At 49.0% G+C, this 19603-nt stretch overlaps 1 protein-coding gene across 2 annotated transcripts in view; it reads left to right on the forward strand.

Annotated features, from left to right (window-relative positions):
• FNTB (farnesyltransferase, CAAX box, subunit beta) overlaps positions 1-9050 on the forward strand; it is an 88980-nt gene extending 79930 nt beyond the window's left edge. The window contains exon 13 of one of the 2 annotated variants that reach the window (XR_002644090.2): positions 7041-7147. Coding sequence is in view for 1 of the 2 variants with exons in the window: in XM_022570344.3 (XP_022426052.1) it covers positions 7041-7172 (132 nt within the window). In the remaining variant the exon portion in view is untranslated. Of the gene's footprint in view, positions 1-7040 lie in introns of both variants that reach the window. The other variant, XM_022570344.3, reaches the window with a different exon arrangement.
• Positions 9051-19603: the final 10553 nt, after the last annotated feature.

Consider the following 19603-nt stretch of genomic DNA (forward strand, 5'->3'; position numbering starts at 1 on the left):
TAAGTGTCGTCTTCACTCCTGTACGGCATCCCCTTGTCCAAGTGTCGTCTTCACTCCTGTGCGGCATCCCCTTGTCTAAGTGTCGTCTTCACTCCTGTGCGGCATCCCCTTGTCCAAGTGTCGTCTTCACTCCTGTGCGGCATCCCCTTGTCCAAGTGTCGTCTTCACTCCTGTGCGGCATCCCCTTGTCCAAGTGTCGTCTTCACTCCTGTACGGCATCCCCTTGTCTAAGTGTCGTCTTCACTCCTGTGCGGCATCCCCTTGTCTAAGTGTCGTCTTCACTCCTGTACGGCATCCCCTTGTCTAAGTGTCGTCTTCACTCCTGTGCGGCATCCCCTTGTCTAAGTGTCGTCTTCACTCCTGTGCGGCATCCCCTTGTCCAAGTGTCGTCTTCACTCCTGTGCGGCATCCCCTTGTCTAAGTGTCGTCTTCACTCCTGTGCGGCATCCCCTTGTCTAAGTGTCGTCTTCACTCCTGTGCGGCATCCCCTTGTCTAAGTGTCGTCTTCACTCCTGTGCGGCATCCCCTTGTCTAAGTGTCGTCTTCACTCCTGTACGGCATCCCCTTGTCTAAGTGTCGTCTTCACTCCTGTGCGGCATCCCCTTGTCTAAGTGTCGTCTTCACTCCTGTACGGCATCCCCTTGTCTAAGTGTCGTCTTCACTCCTGTGCGGCATCCCCTTGTCTAAGTGTCGTCTTCACTCCTGTGCGGCATCCCCTTGTCTAAGTGTCGTCTTCACTCCTGTGCGGCATCCCCTTGTCTAAGTGTCGTCTTCACTCCTGTGCGGCATCCCCTTGTCTAAGTGTCGTCTTCACTCCTGTGCGGCATCCCCTTGTCTAAGTGTCGTCTTCACTCCTGTGCGGCATCCCCTTGTCTAAGTGTCGTCTTCACTCCTGTGCGGCATCCCCTTGTCTAAGTGTCGTCTTCACTCCTGTGCGGCATCCCCTTGTCCAAGTGTCGTCTTCACTCCTGTGCGGCATCCCCTTGTCCAAGTGTCGTCTTCACTCCTGTGCGGCATCCCCTTGTCCAAGTGTCGTCTTCACTCCTGTGCGGCATCCCCTTGTCCAAGTGTCGTCTTCACTCCTGTGCGGCATCCCCTTGTCTAAGTGTCGTCTTCACTCCTGTGCGGCATCCCCTTGTCTAAGTGTCGTCTTCACTCCTGTGCGGCATCCCCTTGTCTAAGTGTCGTCTTCACTCCTGTACGGCATCCCCTTGTCTAAGTGTCGTCTTCACTCCTGTGCGGCATCCCCTTGTCTAAGTGTCGTCTTCACTCCTGTGCGGCATCCCCTTGTCTAAGTGTCGTCTTCACTCCTGTGCGGCATCCCCTTGTCTAAGTGTCGTCTTCACTCCTGTGCGGCATCCCCTTGTCTAAGTGTCGTCTTCACTCCTGTGCGGCATCCCCTTGTCTAAGTGTCGTCTTCACTCCTGTACGGCATCCCCTTGTCTAAGTGTCGTCTTCACTCCTGTACGGCATCCCCTTGTCTAAGTGTCGTCTTCACTCCTGTGCGGCATCCCCTTGTCTAAGTGTCGTCTTCACTCCTGTACGGCATCCCCTTGTCTAAGTGTCGTCTTCACTCCTGTACGGCATCCCCTTGTCTAAGTGTCGTCTTCACTCCTGTGCGGCATCCCCTTGTCTAAGTGTCGTCTTCACTCCTGTGCGGCATCCCCTTGTCCAAGTGTCGTCTTCACTCCTGTGCGGCATCCCCTTGTCTAAGTGTCGTCTTCACTCCTGTACGGCATCCCCTTGTCTAAGTGTCGTCTTCACTCCTGTGCGGCATCCCCTTGTCTAAGTGTCGTCTTCACTCCTGTGCGGCATCCCCTTGTCCAAGTGTCGTCTTCACTCCTGTGCGGCATCCCCTTGTCTAAGTGTCGTCTTCACTCCTGTGCGGCATCCCCTTGTCTAAGTGTCGTCTTCACTCCTGTGCGGCATCCCCTTGTCTAAGTGTCGTCTTCACTCCTGTGCGGCATCCCCTTGTCTAAGTGTCGTCTTCACTCCTGTACGGCATCCCCTTGTCTAAGTGTCATCTTCACTCCTGTGCGGCATCCCCTTGTCTAAGTGTCGTCTTCACTCCTGTGCGGCATCCCCTTGTCTAAGTGTCGTCTTCACTCCTGTGCGGCATCCCCTTGTCCAAGTGTCGTCTTCACTCCTGTGCGGCATCCCCTTGTCTAAGTGTCGTCTTCACTCCTGTACGGCATCCCCTTGTCTAAGTGTCATCTTCACTCCTGTGCGGCATCCCCTTGTCTAAGTGTCGTCTTCACTCCTGTACGGCATCCCCTTGTCTAAGTGTCATCTTCACTCCTGTGCGGCATCCCCTTGTCTAAGTGTCGTCTTCACTCCTGTGCGGCATCCCCTTGTCTAAGTGTCATCTTCACTCCTGTGCGGCATCCCCTTGTCTAAGTGTCGTCTTCACTCCTGTACGGCATCCCCTTGTCTAAGTGTCATCTTCACTCCTGTGCGGCATCCCCTTGTCTAAGTATCATCTTCACTCCTGTGCGGCATCCCCTTGTCTAAGTGTCGTCTTCACTCCTGTGCGGCATCCCCTTGTCCAAGTGTCGTCTTCACTCCTGTGCGGCATCCCCTTGTCTAAGTGTCGTCTTCACTCCTGTGCGGCATCCCCTTGTCTAAGTATCATCTTCACTCCTGTGCGGCATCCCCTTGTCTAAGTGTCATCTTCACTCCTGTGCGGCATCCCCTTGTCTAAGTGTCGTCTTCACTCCTGTACGGCATCCCCTTGTCTAAGTGTCATCTTCACTCCTGTGCGGCATCCCCTTGTCTAAGTATCATCTTCACTCCTGTGCGGCATCCCCTTGTCTAAGTGTCGTCTTCACTCCTGTGCGGCATCCCCTTGTCCAAGTGTCGTCTTCACTCCTGTGCGGCATCCCCTTGTCTAAGTGTCGTCTTCACTCCTGTACGGCATCCCCTTGTCTAAGTGTCATCTTCACTCCTGTGCGGCATCCCCTTGTCTAAGTGTCGTCTTCACTCCTGTACGGCATCCCCTTGTCTAAGTGTCGTCTTCACTCCTGTACGGCATCCCCTTGTCTAAGTGTCATCTTCACTCCTGTGCGGCATCCCCTTGTCTAAGTATCATCTTCACTCCTGTACGGCATCCCCTTGTCCAAGTGTCGTCTTCACTCCTGTGCGGCATCCCCTTGTCTAAGTGTCGTCTTCACTCCTGTACGGCATCCCCTTGTCTAAGTGTCATCTTCACTCCTGTGCGGCATCCCCTTGTCTAAGTATCATCTTCACTCCTGTGCGGCATCCCCTTGTCTAAGTGTCATCTTCACTCCTGTGCGGTATTCCCTTGTCTAAGTGTCGTCTTCACTCCTGTGCGGCATCCCCTTGTCTAAGTGTCGTCTTCACTCCTGTGCGGCATCCCCTTGTCCAAGTGTCATCTTCACTCCTGTGCGGCATCCCCTTGTCCAAGTGTCGTCTTCACTCCTGTGCGGCATCCCCTTGTCCAAGTGTCATCTTCACTCCTGTGCGGCATCCCCTTGTCCAAGTGTCGTCTTCACTCCTGTGCGGCATCCCCTTGTCTAAGTGTCGTCTTCACTCCTGTGCGGCATCCCCTTGTCTAAGTGTCGTCTTCACTCCTGTGCGGCATCCCCTTGTCTAAGTATCATCTTCACTCCTGTGCGGTATTCCCTTGCCTAAGTGTACCCCAGTTTAATTTTCTAGTCTCCTTTTGGTTAACACTGAGATGGTTTCAGATTGTGCTATTACACAAGGTGTTGCAGTTAACATTCTCGAGTTACAGTTTCTGAGAGAGATACACCTTCATCCTCACCAGATAGCCCTGAACCTCGCCCCTATGTGCTTGGGTTATTTAACGCTCACATGGCACCAAGATGAGTTGCTCCATAGTCAGACTTTTCCTTTTTGCCAACTTGACAGATGTGAAATGGTGTCTCAGTTTTGTTCTGCATTTCCCTGATTACTGGTGAGGCTGAGCATCTTTTCAAACGTTTGTTGGCCATTTGTGTTATGTCTTCTGTGAATTGCCAGCCAGCTCCTATCCTTTGCTCATTTTCGTATTGATTTGTAATTTTGTTTGCTCTTTTCTTATGTAGTAGGAGTTCTTGGTGTGTTCTTGATACTAATCCTTTGTCCGTGGTGTGTGTGTGGTGAATCTCTTCCAGTTTGCGACTTGTCTTTTCACTTTGTTTTTAGTGTTTTTGTTGAATAGAAGATTTTAATTCTAAAGTGAATAATTTTATTTGCCTTTTCAGTTTTCGAGGGTTTTTTTTGGGGGGGGTTGCATTACTTAAATCTTTTCCTACCCTTAAGAAATCTTTTCCTACCCTGAGGTCATAAATATATTTTCTTCTAAACAATTTAAAGTTTTGCTTATCCCATGTAATTTTTTAATTCTCTTGGAATTGATTTCCGTCTATAGTGAAGGTGGGATATGATTTTATCTTTTTCCCATTTTGGTTAACCAATTGACCAGCACCATTTATTGAAGTTTACAACCTTTCCTATTGATGTGTATCACATGTGTCACATACTCAAGTTTCTGTATATGAGGTGACTGTTTCTGGACACACTGTTCCATTGGTCTGTTATCTTTGCTGTCTTAAGCAAATCTTAAATGCAGGTAAGCAAGTCTCACCTACCCACCTCATTTTCTTCAAAACTGCTTTGGATATTCTTTGCCTTCTGCATTTTAGGATTTCCTGTGCATTTTAGGATCAGCTTATCAAGTAACACACACAAAAAAAAACTAGTGGAATTTTTATTAGAATTACATTGAATGTAAGATTAATGGGAGGGAACTGACTGTAACATTCAGGCTTCCCATTTATAAACACAATTCTTCAGATTTTTTACATTTCTTTTAATGGTCTTTTATCATTTTCTCCATAAAGGACTAGGACATCTTCTGTTAGACTTACGTCTAAGAAATTTATAGTTTTTGTGTCTATTGTGACTGGAATATTTTTTTCCATTTTATTTTGTAATTTGTTGTTACTAATGTATAGAAATGCTATTGATAATTATAGTTTAATTTTGCACCCAGCAGCCTTGCTGAATTCTTTTTTTTTTTTGGCTGCTCCGCATAGCTTGCGGGATCTTAGTTCCCTGACCAGGGATTGAACCCGGCCCCCTGCAGTGGAAGTGTGGAGTCCTAACCACTGGACCGCCAGGGAATTCCCTCTGAATTCTCTTGATAGTTGTAAAATTTGTCTATAGAATCTCTTGGATTTCTTATTTAGAATGTAATGTCATCTTCAAGTAAGGAGTTTTGCTTTTTCCTTCCTGATTCTTAAGAATTTTCTTTCCTTCTTTTTTTCTTTTTTTTTTTTTTGCGGTATGTATCCACGAACTATATAGAGAGTTGTTTTGTATGTTTTCAAATTTTTTTTTTTTTTTTTTTGCGGTACGCGGGCCTCTCACTGTTGTGGCCTCTCCCGTTGCGGAGCACAGGCTCCGGACGCGCAGGCTCAGCAGCCATGGCTCACGGGCCCAGCCGCTCCGCGGCATGTGGGATCTTCCCGGACCGGGCACGAACCCGCATCCCCTGCATCGGCAGGCAGACTCTCAACCACTGCGCCACCAGGGAAGCCCAAGAATTTTCTTTCGTTTCTTGCCTTGTAATGTTGGCTAAAACCCCCATGGAGTGTTGACTGGAGGTGGTAATAGAAAGTGTTCTGATTGTAATGGGAAGGTTTCTATAATTCCATCATTAAGGAGGATGCTTACTGTGAGGTTTTGGTAAACATTTCATATCAGGTTAAGGATGTTCCCCTTGTTCCTGGTCTACTGGGTTGTTTTTTTGTTTTATTTCAGTCATAATCTATTGTTAAATTTTACTGAATGCTTTTTCCTCATCTGGCTTTTCTCCTTTAATCTGATGTTGTGTTTTGTTAATACATATTCTGATGTGACCTTGTCGTTACGGGATAAGCCCTGCTTGGTGATAACAGAGTGTGGGGGGTGTATGTGCTGTTCTAACACCTCCTGGATTCACTCTGCTGGTATTTTTGGCTCGTATTTTTATTTAGGATTTTTTGCATGTGTGTTCATGAGAAAGACTGATCGAAAATTTTGTTTTATTGTATTCTTTTCCAGTTTGTGTTTCAGGATAATATAACCTCATAAAATTAGACAGGTGTCTTCCTACTCTACTTTTTCTTTGGAAAAGTTTGTATAAGTTAGAGATTATCTTGTAAGCTAACACTTGCTTGAGAAACCATGTAGGCCTGGTATTTTTGGGGGGGGATGGTGGTAGCAGAAAAAACAATTGTTATTGATTTAACTTATTCATATAGGTTTTAAAGAATTTCTTCTTGAGCAATTTTGAAAATTTGTATTGTTCTATAAAACTATTCAGTTTATCTGAATTTTTATGTTTTCACATGAAGTTGCTCATAGTATTTTCTTAAAAGTTTTTAAATCTCTTGCAATTATGTCCCCTTCTTCATTGTCCTAGGGTGGAAGAGTCCTGAATACTGGCCTAGGATTGTGCCCTGTCTGAGACCAAAGTTTATTTTGGGTTTCTGTGGTGCAGTGGGATAATATAAAATAATTTATATATGGCCTGACACCTTTACTTAAGTGTAACAGGGTTGTGGTCCATTTTCTTGATTATAAATATAGATGCATGCTCATTGCTTTAATAATTGGAATATACATAAAAGTATAAATAAGAAAATTTAAAACAGTCATGTCATGGTTCCTGTTTTGGCATATGTCCATTTTTTGCCTATTTATATAAATCACATCTATCAACACTTTAAAAAGTAAGTTTGGAATAATATCACGCATACTGTTTTCCTCACCTTAATATAAGTATTTGCCAATATCATAAAATATTTGAAAGCATGTTTTTTAATGGCTGTATAATGTTCCTTTGTGTCCCACATACTGTAACATGTTTTTACCAATACCCTGTTGTTGAACATGAGGGCCTTGTGAGATCCTAGTGCATCTCTGATGATTCCTTATGTTACATTTTTACAAGTGCATTTAATGGGCAGAGGCTGTGCACATTTCCAGGGACCACTGGGGTGATTAATTGGCATCTGTTCTTCTCTTTGCAGCAGCCCACTCACCCTGTGTACAATATTGGACCAGATAAGGTGATCCAGGCCACCATGCACTTTCTGCAAAAGCCAGTTCCAGGCTTCGAGGAGCATCAGGATGAGGCAACAGCAGAGCCTGCCACTGACTAGAGGACATGGTGTCCCGCAGCTCTGTGTTCACCCACCTCCCCAGTCAGACCAAGGTTTATACATTTCGATACATACTGCATTCCGTGCTGCACAAGCCTTGGCCGCTGTGAAGCTTGGTTCTCTGTCCTTTCTTGTTAAACAAAACAAAACTGATGGCTCTGTGTTTAGAGAACACAGTGGTGTGGTTTTTAAAAAATTCTTTCCACTCCTGTCCAACCAAAAATCTTCAGCCACGCGGCATCTGGACCCGCTCTGGCCTGGCCAGGGTTGGTTGGAAAACAGTGCAGCTCTCCAGTGCGACCGTCGCATCGAAGTGAATGATGTTTATGAGTGTTACGGCATCGGGAGTTGCTGCTGCGATTCCTCTTTGTGCCACCGTTAAGTCACCAGGAAGGTGGCCTCCGTGGGTGGAAATAAGTCTGCTCCATGCCTAGGCAGGGGCTTTGGGTCCCACCAAAATGAATTCTCCAGGAAAAAAACATGGTGGCACTTCACTCAGAGGTGCCCGAGGCGCTCACCTCCCAGCCTGGTTACTTGCAAGGGGAAGGAGCTGGGGTGGGAGGAGAAAGGTCTCGGGAGGTGTGAGTCCCTCCCTGGCCACACTGGGCACTGACCACACATCTCCAAGGCCGGGTTGGGCAGGTGCATGGGCAGGATTTGCTTCAGCCCCACTTGTGGTGACTTAGACCCGGAAAGCCAATTATGAGTGGAAAATGAACCTCTAGTTCAACTCTGTGCCAGAGGAAGCAGCCCCAGAGTGCCGCCCCCCCAACTCAGCCCACCCCCCAGGTGCCCTGAAAAGGCCCTCTGAGGACCGCAAGGCAGCACCTTCAGCCTGTGGCCAGTCTGTTTCCATCTGTCTTCCACCGACTCCCAGCCCACCCTCCTCAAAGACGGTGTTGTCTTTTCTCACCCCAATTATTAACACTACTAAGAAAGACTTTCACCGTAATTTCTGACTCAGGATTTATTCACATCCTGCCCACTCCAGGCTCAGAGAAATAAAGCCAAGCGCTAGATAAGCGGGGTGCTGCTGAGGCAGTAGCCACGTAAACCTGGCTGGGGCAGGGCTGAGCGCTGCCTGCTGTGTTCAGCCTGGCAGGGCCTCTGCTGCCCTCACAGAAGAACCCTTTCTCAGTCAGTGGGGTCTTGAGGAGTTGGCTCACTTGTCCACTGCTATGGTCACAGCAAGCTCCAAGTCGCCGGTCTGGCCTTTCCATAAGCAGCCATGGGCTGTGGGCAGATGGGGCCTGGAGATGCAGCATAAGGCTCTTCGCAAAAACTCTGGCCATCTGCTGCCTCTAATTCCCTAGTGCTTTGGTGTATTGGGCTATGTATTACCTCCTTGAAATAGTAAAAGAATAACCTTTTCTATGATGTCTGTCATTTGTGACTGGTACCAAGAAAATTCCTTCCGAGTGCCCAGCGTTCGGAGTTCTGCAGCTTGCTCGTGGGTCGCCAGTCTCCTCCCGCGTGCGACTGCAGGCCGGGCAAGTCGGTAGTTACAAAGAGGTCTGACTTGCCTTCCTCCCTCACCTCTTCTCCAGTCGAGGACAAGGAGGGGAAAAGCGCGCCGGAGTACTTCAGTTTGTCCCAGCACTCCACACACAGTTTCAGGGTCTGGGAGTCTGTCTCCTCCACCTGGCTACGAGCAGGGACTGCGCTCCAGAGCCCTCACGCAGGCACTCAGCAGCAGGTGGGGTGGGTGACGTCCTGGCCCTGGGCAGGGCGGCTGTCACAGGGACGGGTTGGAATCCTGTGTCACCTGGCGTTCCTCGTCTGGGCAGAGACCCTCTCCCAGGGAGAAGCCAAGAAGGCGGGTGCTCTGTGGCCTGCCCCTCCTTGACAGGAAAGGAGAGGGTACCCTCAGAGGTGGAGCACGAGCCAGAGCCACGTCCTGGAATGTAATTCCTGCCCCCATGCTGTTTTTTGCTGGGATAACAAAAGTTCAGGAGACAAAGCAACATATTGAAATGCACCCTTCTCATCTCTACAACAAAAAGCCAGACCCTCTTCCACCACTAGCCTCAAGGTATTACGAGATTAATTGCAGTGATAATTGGTGTGGTTAAGAGACAGAAGGGATTGCTTCAGTCTGAACTGGCTTTATACCAAGGAGGGAGGATTTGAGGTGGGCCCCAAAGGGTAGGGGAGTTTACACTGGCATATCCATGAGACTGCTCTCTGCTCCCATTCGGGTCTGGAGGGTTTCCCAACTTAAAGAGCATTCAAAGTGGGTCCTGCAGGTAGAGTCTCAGATTTATCATGTGGATCCTTAAGTCGGAGGCACTTACATAGCATTCAAGGTAGGTTGCCCCAAATAAATATTTCCCCTATCAATAAAGAAATATAAGCCGACTACAGATCTCTATATCCAGATGGGCCCCAACGTCCCCCTTGGAACTATCTTAGACCCACCTTGAATGCTGTGTAAGTTGGGAAGCCTTCCAGACCCTACGGTGAGCAGAAGGGGGACCTCGTGGATAAGCCAGCGTGGACTTGCCTGGGATAAAAATACCAGTCAACAATATTCCTAAACTGCCCTCTGTTCGTGGTATCGTTTCTGAGTTAGAAGCCACTAGTTAGATTCTGGCCACTGTGTTGTGACAATGCAGGAGTGTCCTTGATGAAGCCACTTCTCAGGAAGACCTCACACAAAAGCAGAGGCCATAATATTAAATAACAGTTCCACGATGTCCTACCATGGAGGACTAGCCTTAGATTTTGGTATGTTGCCTCCTGGTGATTTAACTTAGCAGAGAGATGGAGTTTAGAAACCCCCGGCAGGGTGGCTGCTTACATGACCCTGGCTATTGCACTGCTATTAATTATGCTGTGCTTCTGGCAGGAGCTTGATAGCCGGGAACTAAACATGGAGCTTCTTGAGTGCACTACATTGTTGGTAGAAGTGGAATCCATTGGCATCAGAAGTCAGAGGTGTACAGATAACAATGCTGACATTCCATTATGAAAGCAAAAGAACTTGTCTCTTCTTCCCACCATGTTTACATTGATCCCACCTCCTTATGGAAGAGGGTCACTGGGCTACGTGCAGGAAATAGCCAGTAGCTTCAGCATCCCGAGTCAGAGGAAAGGGTAATGGCTGGGGTGGGAAATGACTGTTCTTAGGCCTGCAGGCTTCCTAGACCCTCTGTGGCCAGGGCTACTAAGATACAGGCACTGCAGAGACCAAATCTTAACAAAGACATAGGATGTCTCGTTCACCGTCTGGAATAAGTTCGGTACAATGAAAGTCTGCTCTCCTAACGCTGATAATAGGGCTTGATGTTAATACAAGGATACGGAGGTCTATGATGGAGGGCTGTCCAGTGTTGCTTTCATTTGGGGACGCAGGTATTCATTTTGGGGAAGTATTTTGCTAATATTTTGTTCTTCCACGATTTGCACCAGAGGGCAGCAAACTTTCTCTGTAAAGGGCCAAATTACTAAATATTTTAGGCTTTGCAAGCAACTACTCAACTCTGCTTTACCACTGTAGTACAAAACAGCTGCAGACAAAGCATGGCTATGCTCCAGTAAAACTTTATGAAAACACGGTGGGCCAGATTTGGTCCATGGGCTGTAGTTTGCCTACCCTGATCTAGACTAAATCCCATCCATATTCATTTAGCATTCTTCTGCATCTTTTCATGGCTGGGATGCTTTCCAGGTACATAATATTAGTGTTAAATGACAAAATGTACTTGGTAAAGTTCGGCCCAAACATTTTAGCCACCCACATGCACCGCTCAGGGCATTCATTGCCCTTGAACGGGAAGGAGAATTGTATGATTTAAGGAATTGTTGCAACTGACAGAAAACCTGACCCAAACAGGCTTAAAGCAAAGAGGAGATGTGTTGATTCTTAAACTGAATCGTCCAGGAATTAGCTTGGCTTTCTGAGTGGCTTCAGTGGCTTTCTTTCTAGCTTTCTGTATCGGCTGCAGTCTCAGGCTCCCTCCATGTGGTTCTACAATGGCAGTAGCAATAGCTCCAGACCTTACATCCTCAGGGTCAAGTTGAGCAGACAAGAGCAGCTGGTGCTTTCTTCCCAGTGAGTATCATTGCGTTTCACTGACTCTGATCAAGCCAAGTGCCTTTCTGAGATGCAATCCTGTGGCCAGGAGATTACAGTGCACTGACTGATCAAATGCTTCATCCATGAGTGGGAAATGGGGCTCCATCAGAAGCACATAGTCCAAAAATGGGGAAGGAATGAAGCCCCCGTGCAAATTAGGGTTGTAGTCAAAAGGGGGAGATGGATGCTAGAGAGGCAAAATCACCACGTTCTCTCCAATGGTGGATTCTAGAAACCTGTAGTGGACACTGTGGCATCCATTCCTCCCCTCCCCAGCTGTGGCAGCCAAAAGGCTTGTGTGGGTGTGTCCCCCCTCCTACCTCCAGGCTGGGCCCTGATTGGCCTAAACCAATCATTTTAATCCATCCCTCTGCTTGAGTAATTTGTTCAGGTTTAATAATAACCCAGGCCTAAGCCAATCAGCATGGTTTGTCCTAGCCTCAGTGATTGATTCAGAGCCAAGGATGTGGCCTAAAATAGACCAAAGAGAGAGAAGCCCTGGACATTTGATGACAGGGGAAAAGCAGTTCTCTCCTATTAGGGATGGTGGAATGTGTGGCCTGGGACTCCAACCACCATTTTCCTACCTAGAAGGAAGCCAGTCCACACAGACTCCCTGAGACACCGAGAAACACGGCCAGAACCCTGTCACATGACTCCTGCAGCCTGGATCTGCCTCTGCATTTTTCAGCTGTGTAAGCCAGTTTGAGTTGGATTTACTATTTCTTGCAACCCAAAGCATCCTGATACATAGAAAACTCTATTCCGGATTAGCCCCAGAGCCATGAACTCCTTACCTGCTGCCTGAAGAATGCTGATCGTTCTTGTCACCTCCATCCAAACAACCCCTGAGAGAGAGCCTCCTGGTCACTGTCTCTCCTCATTTGATCCTTGACTCAACCTCATGAGGTGGGTGAGGCAGGTGTGTGTCTGCATTTTACAACTGGAGAAACAGGTCAGAGAGCTTAAGTGACTCACCCAAGGTTTCCTAGCTATCAAGTAGTGGAGTCTGAACCTGAACCCCGATCTGCTGCCTCCAAAGCCCACGTGCTTCCACCACCCCAGGTCTCTGAAATGGGCGGCCTCGGGGGTGGGGAGCAGTAGCTGAACATGCACGAGTTAGCTCCAGGGGTGGACGACCGAGGCCCTGAATGCCTGCTCCCATCTTCCACCAGGACAATGATGGTGACAGCGAACAGCAGGTGCAGGCTCACCTCACCCTTCTAACCCGCTGCCCACTGTCTGTCAGGTCCCTGGCATAGAGCAACGCCCCCTGCACCAAACGCGTGCCACCCCCGTGCAGAGCGTGATGCTGCGTGAGTCAAAAGCAAGGCGCCGGTGAGGCAGTCTTCCCGGGAGCTGACCACAGCCAGCCTTCTCCACTCCAGCCCGGCATGCCTGACTGGTTCCTGGACATCCTCTTTCACTTCCTCACAACAACCTCCTTGCCTCTGCTTTTTACCAGCTGGTGCAGGAGGTTCAGAGGACGGGGCCAGGCGGCTGATGTTCCTCCCTCCTACTTCTCGGGCACATCCAAGAAGAAAGCCAGGCAGGCGGGCAGAGTGCTCATCACCAGCCCAACTTAATGGGAAGCTTTCTCTGCCCCCTGCAGAAACACAGATGTGGAAAAATAACAACAATGACAATAATGCATTTTAAAAAACAAACTTTCACTGAGTTCCCATATACCCCTGAGTCAGTTTCCCCTCTTGTTAGCATCTCATATAAATACGATACATTCATCCTAACTACTGGCCAATACTGATATATTAACTAAAGTCCATATTTTGTTCAGAATCCTTAGTTTTTACCTGATGTCCTTTCTCTGCCCCAGGATCCCATCCAAGATACCTCATTACATATAGTCACTATGTCTCCTTAGGCTGCTCTCGGCTGTGACATCCTTAGATTTTCCTTGCTTTGAATGACCTTGACAGTTTTGAGGACTCGTTAAGTATTTTGCAGAATGTCCACCAACTGGGATTTGTGTCACTTTTTTTCTGATTAGACTGAGTTTGGGGGGAGGAACACCACAGAGGTCATGTGCCCCCTGATCATACCCTATCAACATGCTATCAACATGGCTCATCACTAATGCTGTTAACCCTGGCCACCTGGCTGAGGCTTGTCAGGTTTCCCCACCATAAGGTTCCTCTTTCTTCCCCTTCCCCTGCTGTTCCCTTTAGAAGAAAGTCTGTGTGCACAGCCCACACTTAAGGGATGGGGAGTTATGCCCCACATCCTTGAGGGTAGAGTAGCTACATAAATTATTTGGAATTCTTTTGTTTTGGGAGGTTTGTCTATGCTCCATTTATTCAGTCATTTATATCAGTATGCACTCATGAATATTTATTTTATACTCTGGGTTATGTATCAGTGTTCCAATACTATGTTTATTCTACTACTCAGCTTGTTCCAGCTTTGGCCACCAGGAGCTCTTTCAGTTGGCTCCGTGTTCCTTTGCTAAACCCACACTTTCTTACTTTTAATAATAATGCATTTTCTATCCCTTTTCTTTCAAGAAGTATTGCATGTTGGTAATCATTGACATTGGGTAATGGGTACATTAGGGTTTTTTGGGGGGGGCAGTGTTGGGTCTTCGTTGCTGAGTGTGGGCTTTCTCTAGTTGCGGCGAGCGGGGGCTACTCTTTTGTTGTGGTGCACAGGCTTCTCATTGCAGTGGCTTGTTGCGGAACATGGGCTCGAGGTGCATGGGCTTCAGTAGTTGTGGCACGTGGGCTCAGTAGTTGTGGCCCACAGGCTTTAGAACGCAGGCTCAGTAGTTGTGGTGCATGGGCTTAGTTGCTCCGTGGCATGTGGGATCTCCCCGGACCAGGGCTCGAACCCGTGTCCCCTGCATTGGCAGGCGGATTCTGAACCACTGCGCCACCAGGGAAGTCCCTACATTAGGGTTTAGTATTCTACTCTCACAACCTTTGGTCATATTAAATTCTTTCCATAATAAAAGGTATTGCATTTTTGTCCTTTTTTTTTTTTTTGCTGTACGCAGGCCTCTCACTGTTGTGGCCTCTCCCATTGTGGAGCACAGGCTCCGGACGCACAGGCTCAGCAGCCATGGCTCACGGGCCCAGCCGCTCTGCGGCATGTGGGATCTTCCCGGGCCGGGGCACGAACCCGTGTCCCCTGCATCGGCAGGTGGACTCTCCACCACTGCGCCATCAGGGAAGCCCAACATTTTTGTTCTCTTGGATGTGGGACTTCATGTTGCCATCTGCTGTACCTGTGATGGCCTGGGCCAATGAGACAAAGCGGATGACAGGAGCCTGGGACTTCAGCTACCAGAGTCAGAGCAGACTCAGTGGCACAGCTCTCTCAAGGGGAAGGCTGGGTGCACCCTGGGGCTGCAAAGACTCTGCTGCCCAGGCGTGCTGACCAGTGCCTGGCAGGAGCGTGGTGAGTGCCCTGCAGTGGCCCCTCTGTGAGGGGGATGATGACGGGGATGATGTCATGGGTACCCTGGAGACCTACACCATGCTCTTCCAAGGAAGGTGAATGCTTCACTGGGCTCCACCCCTCGAGTCCCTCCCCTCCGTCTCGAGAGCAGTGGCTGCCTTGGGCCTGGATCCCACGCTGGCCAGTCTACGTGGTGGGATGTGAATGGTTAGCCAGCCCGTGCAGGGGGGAGGATCTGGCCCACCTTCCTTTCACCCATAGCCTCCACCCAGCTTCTCTGCCGGCTGCACCGGGAGCCCGGGGCTGGTTCTGCTCGGGTAGGAAGGAGAGTGCAGCAAGAGCTTGAGAAGCAATGACCTGGCCCTGTTCCCTGCCCCTCCGACCTGCCAGCCCTCTCTCGTCAAGGGCCCCAGCCTCTGAACTCCTCTGGCATTGTAGCCCGGACATGCACACTTGTGCCACGTGCATGAATCTGGTCTCCAACTCCTCTAAGCTTCTTGGCGGCAGGGCCTAGGCTTCATTAGGCGCCCTGAATCTCCCCAGTGCCTGGCACAGGGCTGGGCTGAGAATACGTGCCGGTCAAATACCCATGGATTGAACTCATGCAGAGGCAACCTCAGGACTGACCTAACAGTGCTCAGAGATGAACATACACACACGCTTGTGTCCGTGTGTGGTGCCTGTGACAGGCCAGGCACTGTGCTTGGGGTGCAGTAGCAAGCACGAAGACCACACCTGGCCTCATGGGAGCTCCCAGATGGAAAGGCCTGCCAAACCGTTCACGGCAGCTCTCTGCAAAGGAGTGGGCCCTAGACTCACTACCTGGTTGGGAAACAGTCAAGTCATTTGAACCAGAGTTCCTGTACCTGAAGTCTCCCACTAGCCTGCTATGGATGTGGCATTCCTCCTCTCAGCTGGCTGGCCTTGCTGTGGCCTTTTGGTCCAAAGCCACTGGCCACTGTCCTTTAGCCCCAGATCTGTCCCTGCCACCTCTGAGCCATTGATGACTCCATGTATTTCATTTCCTAAGTTGAGATATTTTCAGATGGGAACAGATTACATATTGCTGGAAACCCTTCAGAAGCCAAGCAAAGCCTGTTTGTTACCACACCCTTTGGTATTCAACATATATTTACTGCCCCTTTCTTGTGAGAATCTGAACACACTGAAGGATAGGGTTTATTCACTCCATATTTCAACAAAACTCAAATGTTTGCGTGGCCAGGACCCATGCCGGCGGATAGACCTAAGAATTGTTAACATGTGAGTCCTTCCAAAGTGCCAGGCTTTCCAACTTATGCCTTCACACCTCACAATGGCACCTTGTGCTACTGCTGTCCTCATGCCTCAGGAAACCACAGCAGTGTCACCCAGAGCCAGTCCAGATAGGTGGGCTCAGAGCCTGTGACCTAAACCACCCAGGCACTGGTTCTGAAGCTTTCGGGCTCCCTGTCCCCCCCTTGACCCTAACGGAGCAAGGACAACACTTACCAGCTGGGTAATGATGTTTGCTGGGAGAGCCTCCAGAACTCGAGCAGGGGCCTGATGCCATCAGTCTTGCGTACAGCTAAGCCTGCTTCTCAAACCTGGTCCGGGAATGATTATTTGGCCAATTGGATTCTCTACCTGAGAAATGAACTAGAAAATATTTTTGTTTATCCCCTTCTCACGGCAAGTGTGGGGATGTATTAAGCCCGTGCCTTAGTAAACCCCAAACTATCGAACCCCACAAGTGAAGGACACTGTCTTTGCCCGTTCATGATTCAGCAGTGCTTCAGAAGGGTCCTAGTTCCTACCATGGTTTTTCCACTGTGCATCCAAATGTAGAGGCTGGTAAACTCCTTTTCCCTACCTGGGTTTCCTCCTCAGGCTAGAGAAACTGTTTTGAGCAAAGAAAAGCTCTAGTTTCATGTTCCCGGAGGCTGTCCAGAACAGAGCCTGGCAAACAGGCCTGAGAGATAGCCTTGCTCTGGCTGGCTTATAAACCTGCCTGGTGACAGAGGACAGCCAGTGTGTGGCATAAAAATGGGTGCTGCCCCATGATATCACCCTTGCTTAGGGCTTCAAAAACAGGTGGCAGGGCAGCCCTCACTAGTGTTGGAAACCCACGTGGAGAAGGGAAACACCATCAAGGCAGTCCTATTAATAGGACTGTTTAACAAGCCCCTCTCCGCCCCCTTTCCCCGAGTGCAGCCTTAAAGAGCCCGGTCTCAGACCCACCTGGCTAATTCAGCTGTGACTCACTTTCCCCAAGAGCTTCCTTTTGTTCCCTGGGTTACTTTGCTGTTGGGAGTCAAACCTGAGTGCATGAGAACCACCTGAGAGAGCTTGTTAAACAGCCCAACTCTGGCTGGTGGGCTGAGGTATGCTGCAGGTCAGAGCTCGAGCCCAGGAATCCTTTTAACAAGCACCCCCAGGGCATGGCCAAGGATCCACTTTAAGTAACAACACCATGGGGGCTTCTGAACAATTCTGCCAGGCAGAGCACCAAGTGCCCAAAGTTTAGAGATGCCACTGAGTAGCAGAGGGAGGGGACGACACAGTCTCACTCCGGCTGACAACAGATCTAAGGTGCATTCTCCGGTTTTGAACCCTGGAGTGTGTCACTCCAGTTCTGGGGTCCCCTGCTATCTCTTTATTCACTCTGCCTTGTACAGGGAGGGCACACCTCAGGGGTCGGAAGCATTTGTGAGATACCCAGAAGTCCACCCTCACGCAGTCTGGAGACGGCCGCAGGAGCCGGATTTTTCCGTCTTGCAGATTCAGCCCTGGTCACATGCTCTACGTAGATGACGACGTTGGCACCCGAGTGCTCCCTTGGTCCTGAGGTCAAGTGCATTATAAGCATTATTTCCTTTAGTCTTCACAGACACATCATGTGGTTAAAGCTACTATTATCCTCATTTTATAGATGAGGACACTGAGGCTGAGAGAAGTAACTCGCCCGAGATTACCAGCTACTGACAGAGCCAGAATTTTGAACTCAGGCAACCTGACTTCAGAGCCCAAGCATAATCTACTACGCTCTATTATTAGAAATCGAATGTGGCTCTCTTCAGTCCTAGTTCAGGGCTCTCATCTACTCTAGTCTTGTTTTTTAAACCTTTCCGAGTTGATAGCTCTGTAAGCTGAGGTAGTTCTTTGCTGAAGTGGTAGCTACTCTACAGATGGGATTAGCATATCAAGAATTTTAAAAACTGGGCCATTAATACCCTTGACCTTGGGGCAACTGTAAAGGAAAGAAAATATCAAGCTCACCTCTGCAAGAGAAAGAGGTGGCTTTTCACAGGACCAAGCAACTCACCTGGGCAGTCCAGAGCGCAGTGCCGAGAACCAGCCACCAAGAATAACCTCACTGAGTGAACCGTGGTCCAACTTTGGTGACGTGGAGGACATACACTGGCTTCCTAGACACACGAACCGGAAGGAACTCAGCTGTGGCTTTCATCTGTCCCCTTCAGCAAGCACAACCTCCAGCCCGGCTGCTCTTACCTGGTTCTCCTTTCCAGGCAGCTGCTCCCAGTGGCACCGCCTCCTCTCCACCACTTGTCAGTCAGGTGGTTTGGATTTTCCCAGGTGAATCGGCTATCCTGTTGTGGCCCTTTTCTTCCAACTGGTTTATTGAAATTTTGAGAAGCCTAAAACTCAACCCCTTGTCCAGCCAATATCCTGGAGCCAGGGACTGGCTCTCGGGGACGTCCCCTACCCCAGGGCTGGCTCGACTGTTTGCTTCACACTCCATCTCCTGACCAACACGGCCGCAGCTGCAGCTTGGTTCTGATGCCCAGCCTGACCAAGCCAAATGTGTGTAATATGGAATCTACAAATAAGTCCAGATATATAAAGGGATGTAGTAAAGCGCAATGAAAGGGGAGGAAATCATACTAACTTTGAAGGCTTAGAAAATCACCTGACCTCTCATTACCATTTTTTTCCCCTTATTCGTGTCTCTTTCCATCTTAAAAAGAATGACTTCAATAAATGGGATGCTGCTCTCTCCCAGCATCCTTGTTTTCCTTATCGCGATCATAGTTTTTGGGGGTTGGTTTGATCACGTTACAAAATGCCTCTTATAAATATGAAAAAGAATATATATATATAACTGAGTCACCTTGCTGTACAGCAGAAATTAACACATTGTAAGTCAATTATACTTCAATAAAATATTTTTAAAAATGCCTCTTATGGAAACATGATCCACCAGCACCTGTCAACTCCCATTAACCAAAACGAGATACCATGGATTTGACATCCAATTGATAGAAGCCCCAGCACCACCACTCTAAAGAGTGACAAATCAAAGAACTGATTTGACTTCTCTCCCTCCCTTGGACTAGGAACAGCAGTATTTCCTGTCAGCCAGACAGGAAAACCAAAGCTGAGCTGTATTCTGGCCACAAATCCTTTCTTTCAAGGTCAAATGAGTTCAGGCCGGTGTTGGTCCCTAGCCCAAGTAGAGCTAACTGGATGCTGTTGAAGCCTCCTTGACTTCCAGCCCGTGGCAGCACTGCTGCCTCCTATTACCATGTCGGAACTCTCTAGAAGCTGAAAAGTCCTAGAGCATACCAACCACCCCTGGACTGGACGTTTCGTTACCAGGAGAAACCCAAACTCACAGCTCTGGGCTACCAATTCCCCAAGGGTCATTTATTTAGCAGGAACTGGATCCAGAAATGTTGCCCTGGGTAACCCCATCCCTGTTGGAGCCTTAAAAGCTTCTATCCAATGAGCGAAGTCACCACCACCGGGTTAGCTACCTTCCCCTGCCCAGGCTGCACTGAGCCCTTAGAGCACAAAGGGAACCACTTTGTCTTACGGTCGCTCCCAGCCTGTAGGCTCCTCTCTCAGGCTCCCACACAGGCGCAGCGGCCTCCAGGGGGTGCTTCCCTCTACCAAGATATCTTGGCCTCTGCCGGGGCAAGAAGACACCACCACCAAG

The sequence above is a fragment of the Delphinapterus leucas genome, chromosome 2 (genome assembly GCF_059928025.1).
Source record: "Delphinapterus leucas isolate spDelLeu-1000000601 "Yukka" chromosome 2, BTC_Dleu_Yukka2, whole genome shotgun sequence".
NCBI classification, from domain to species: domain Eukaryota; kingdom Metazoa; phylum Chordata; class Mammalia; order Artiodactyla; family Monodontidae; genus Delphinapterus; species Delphinapterus leucas.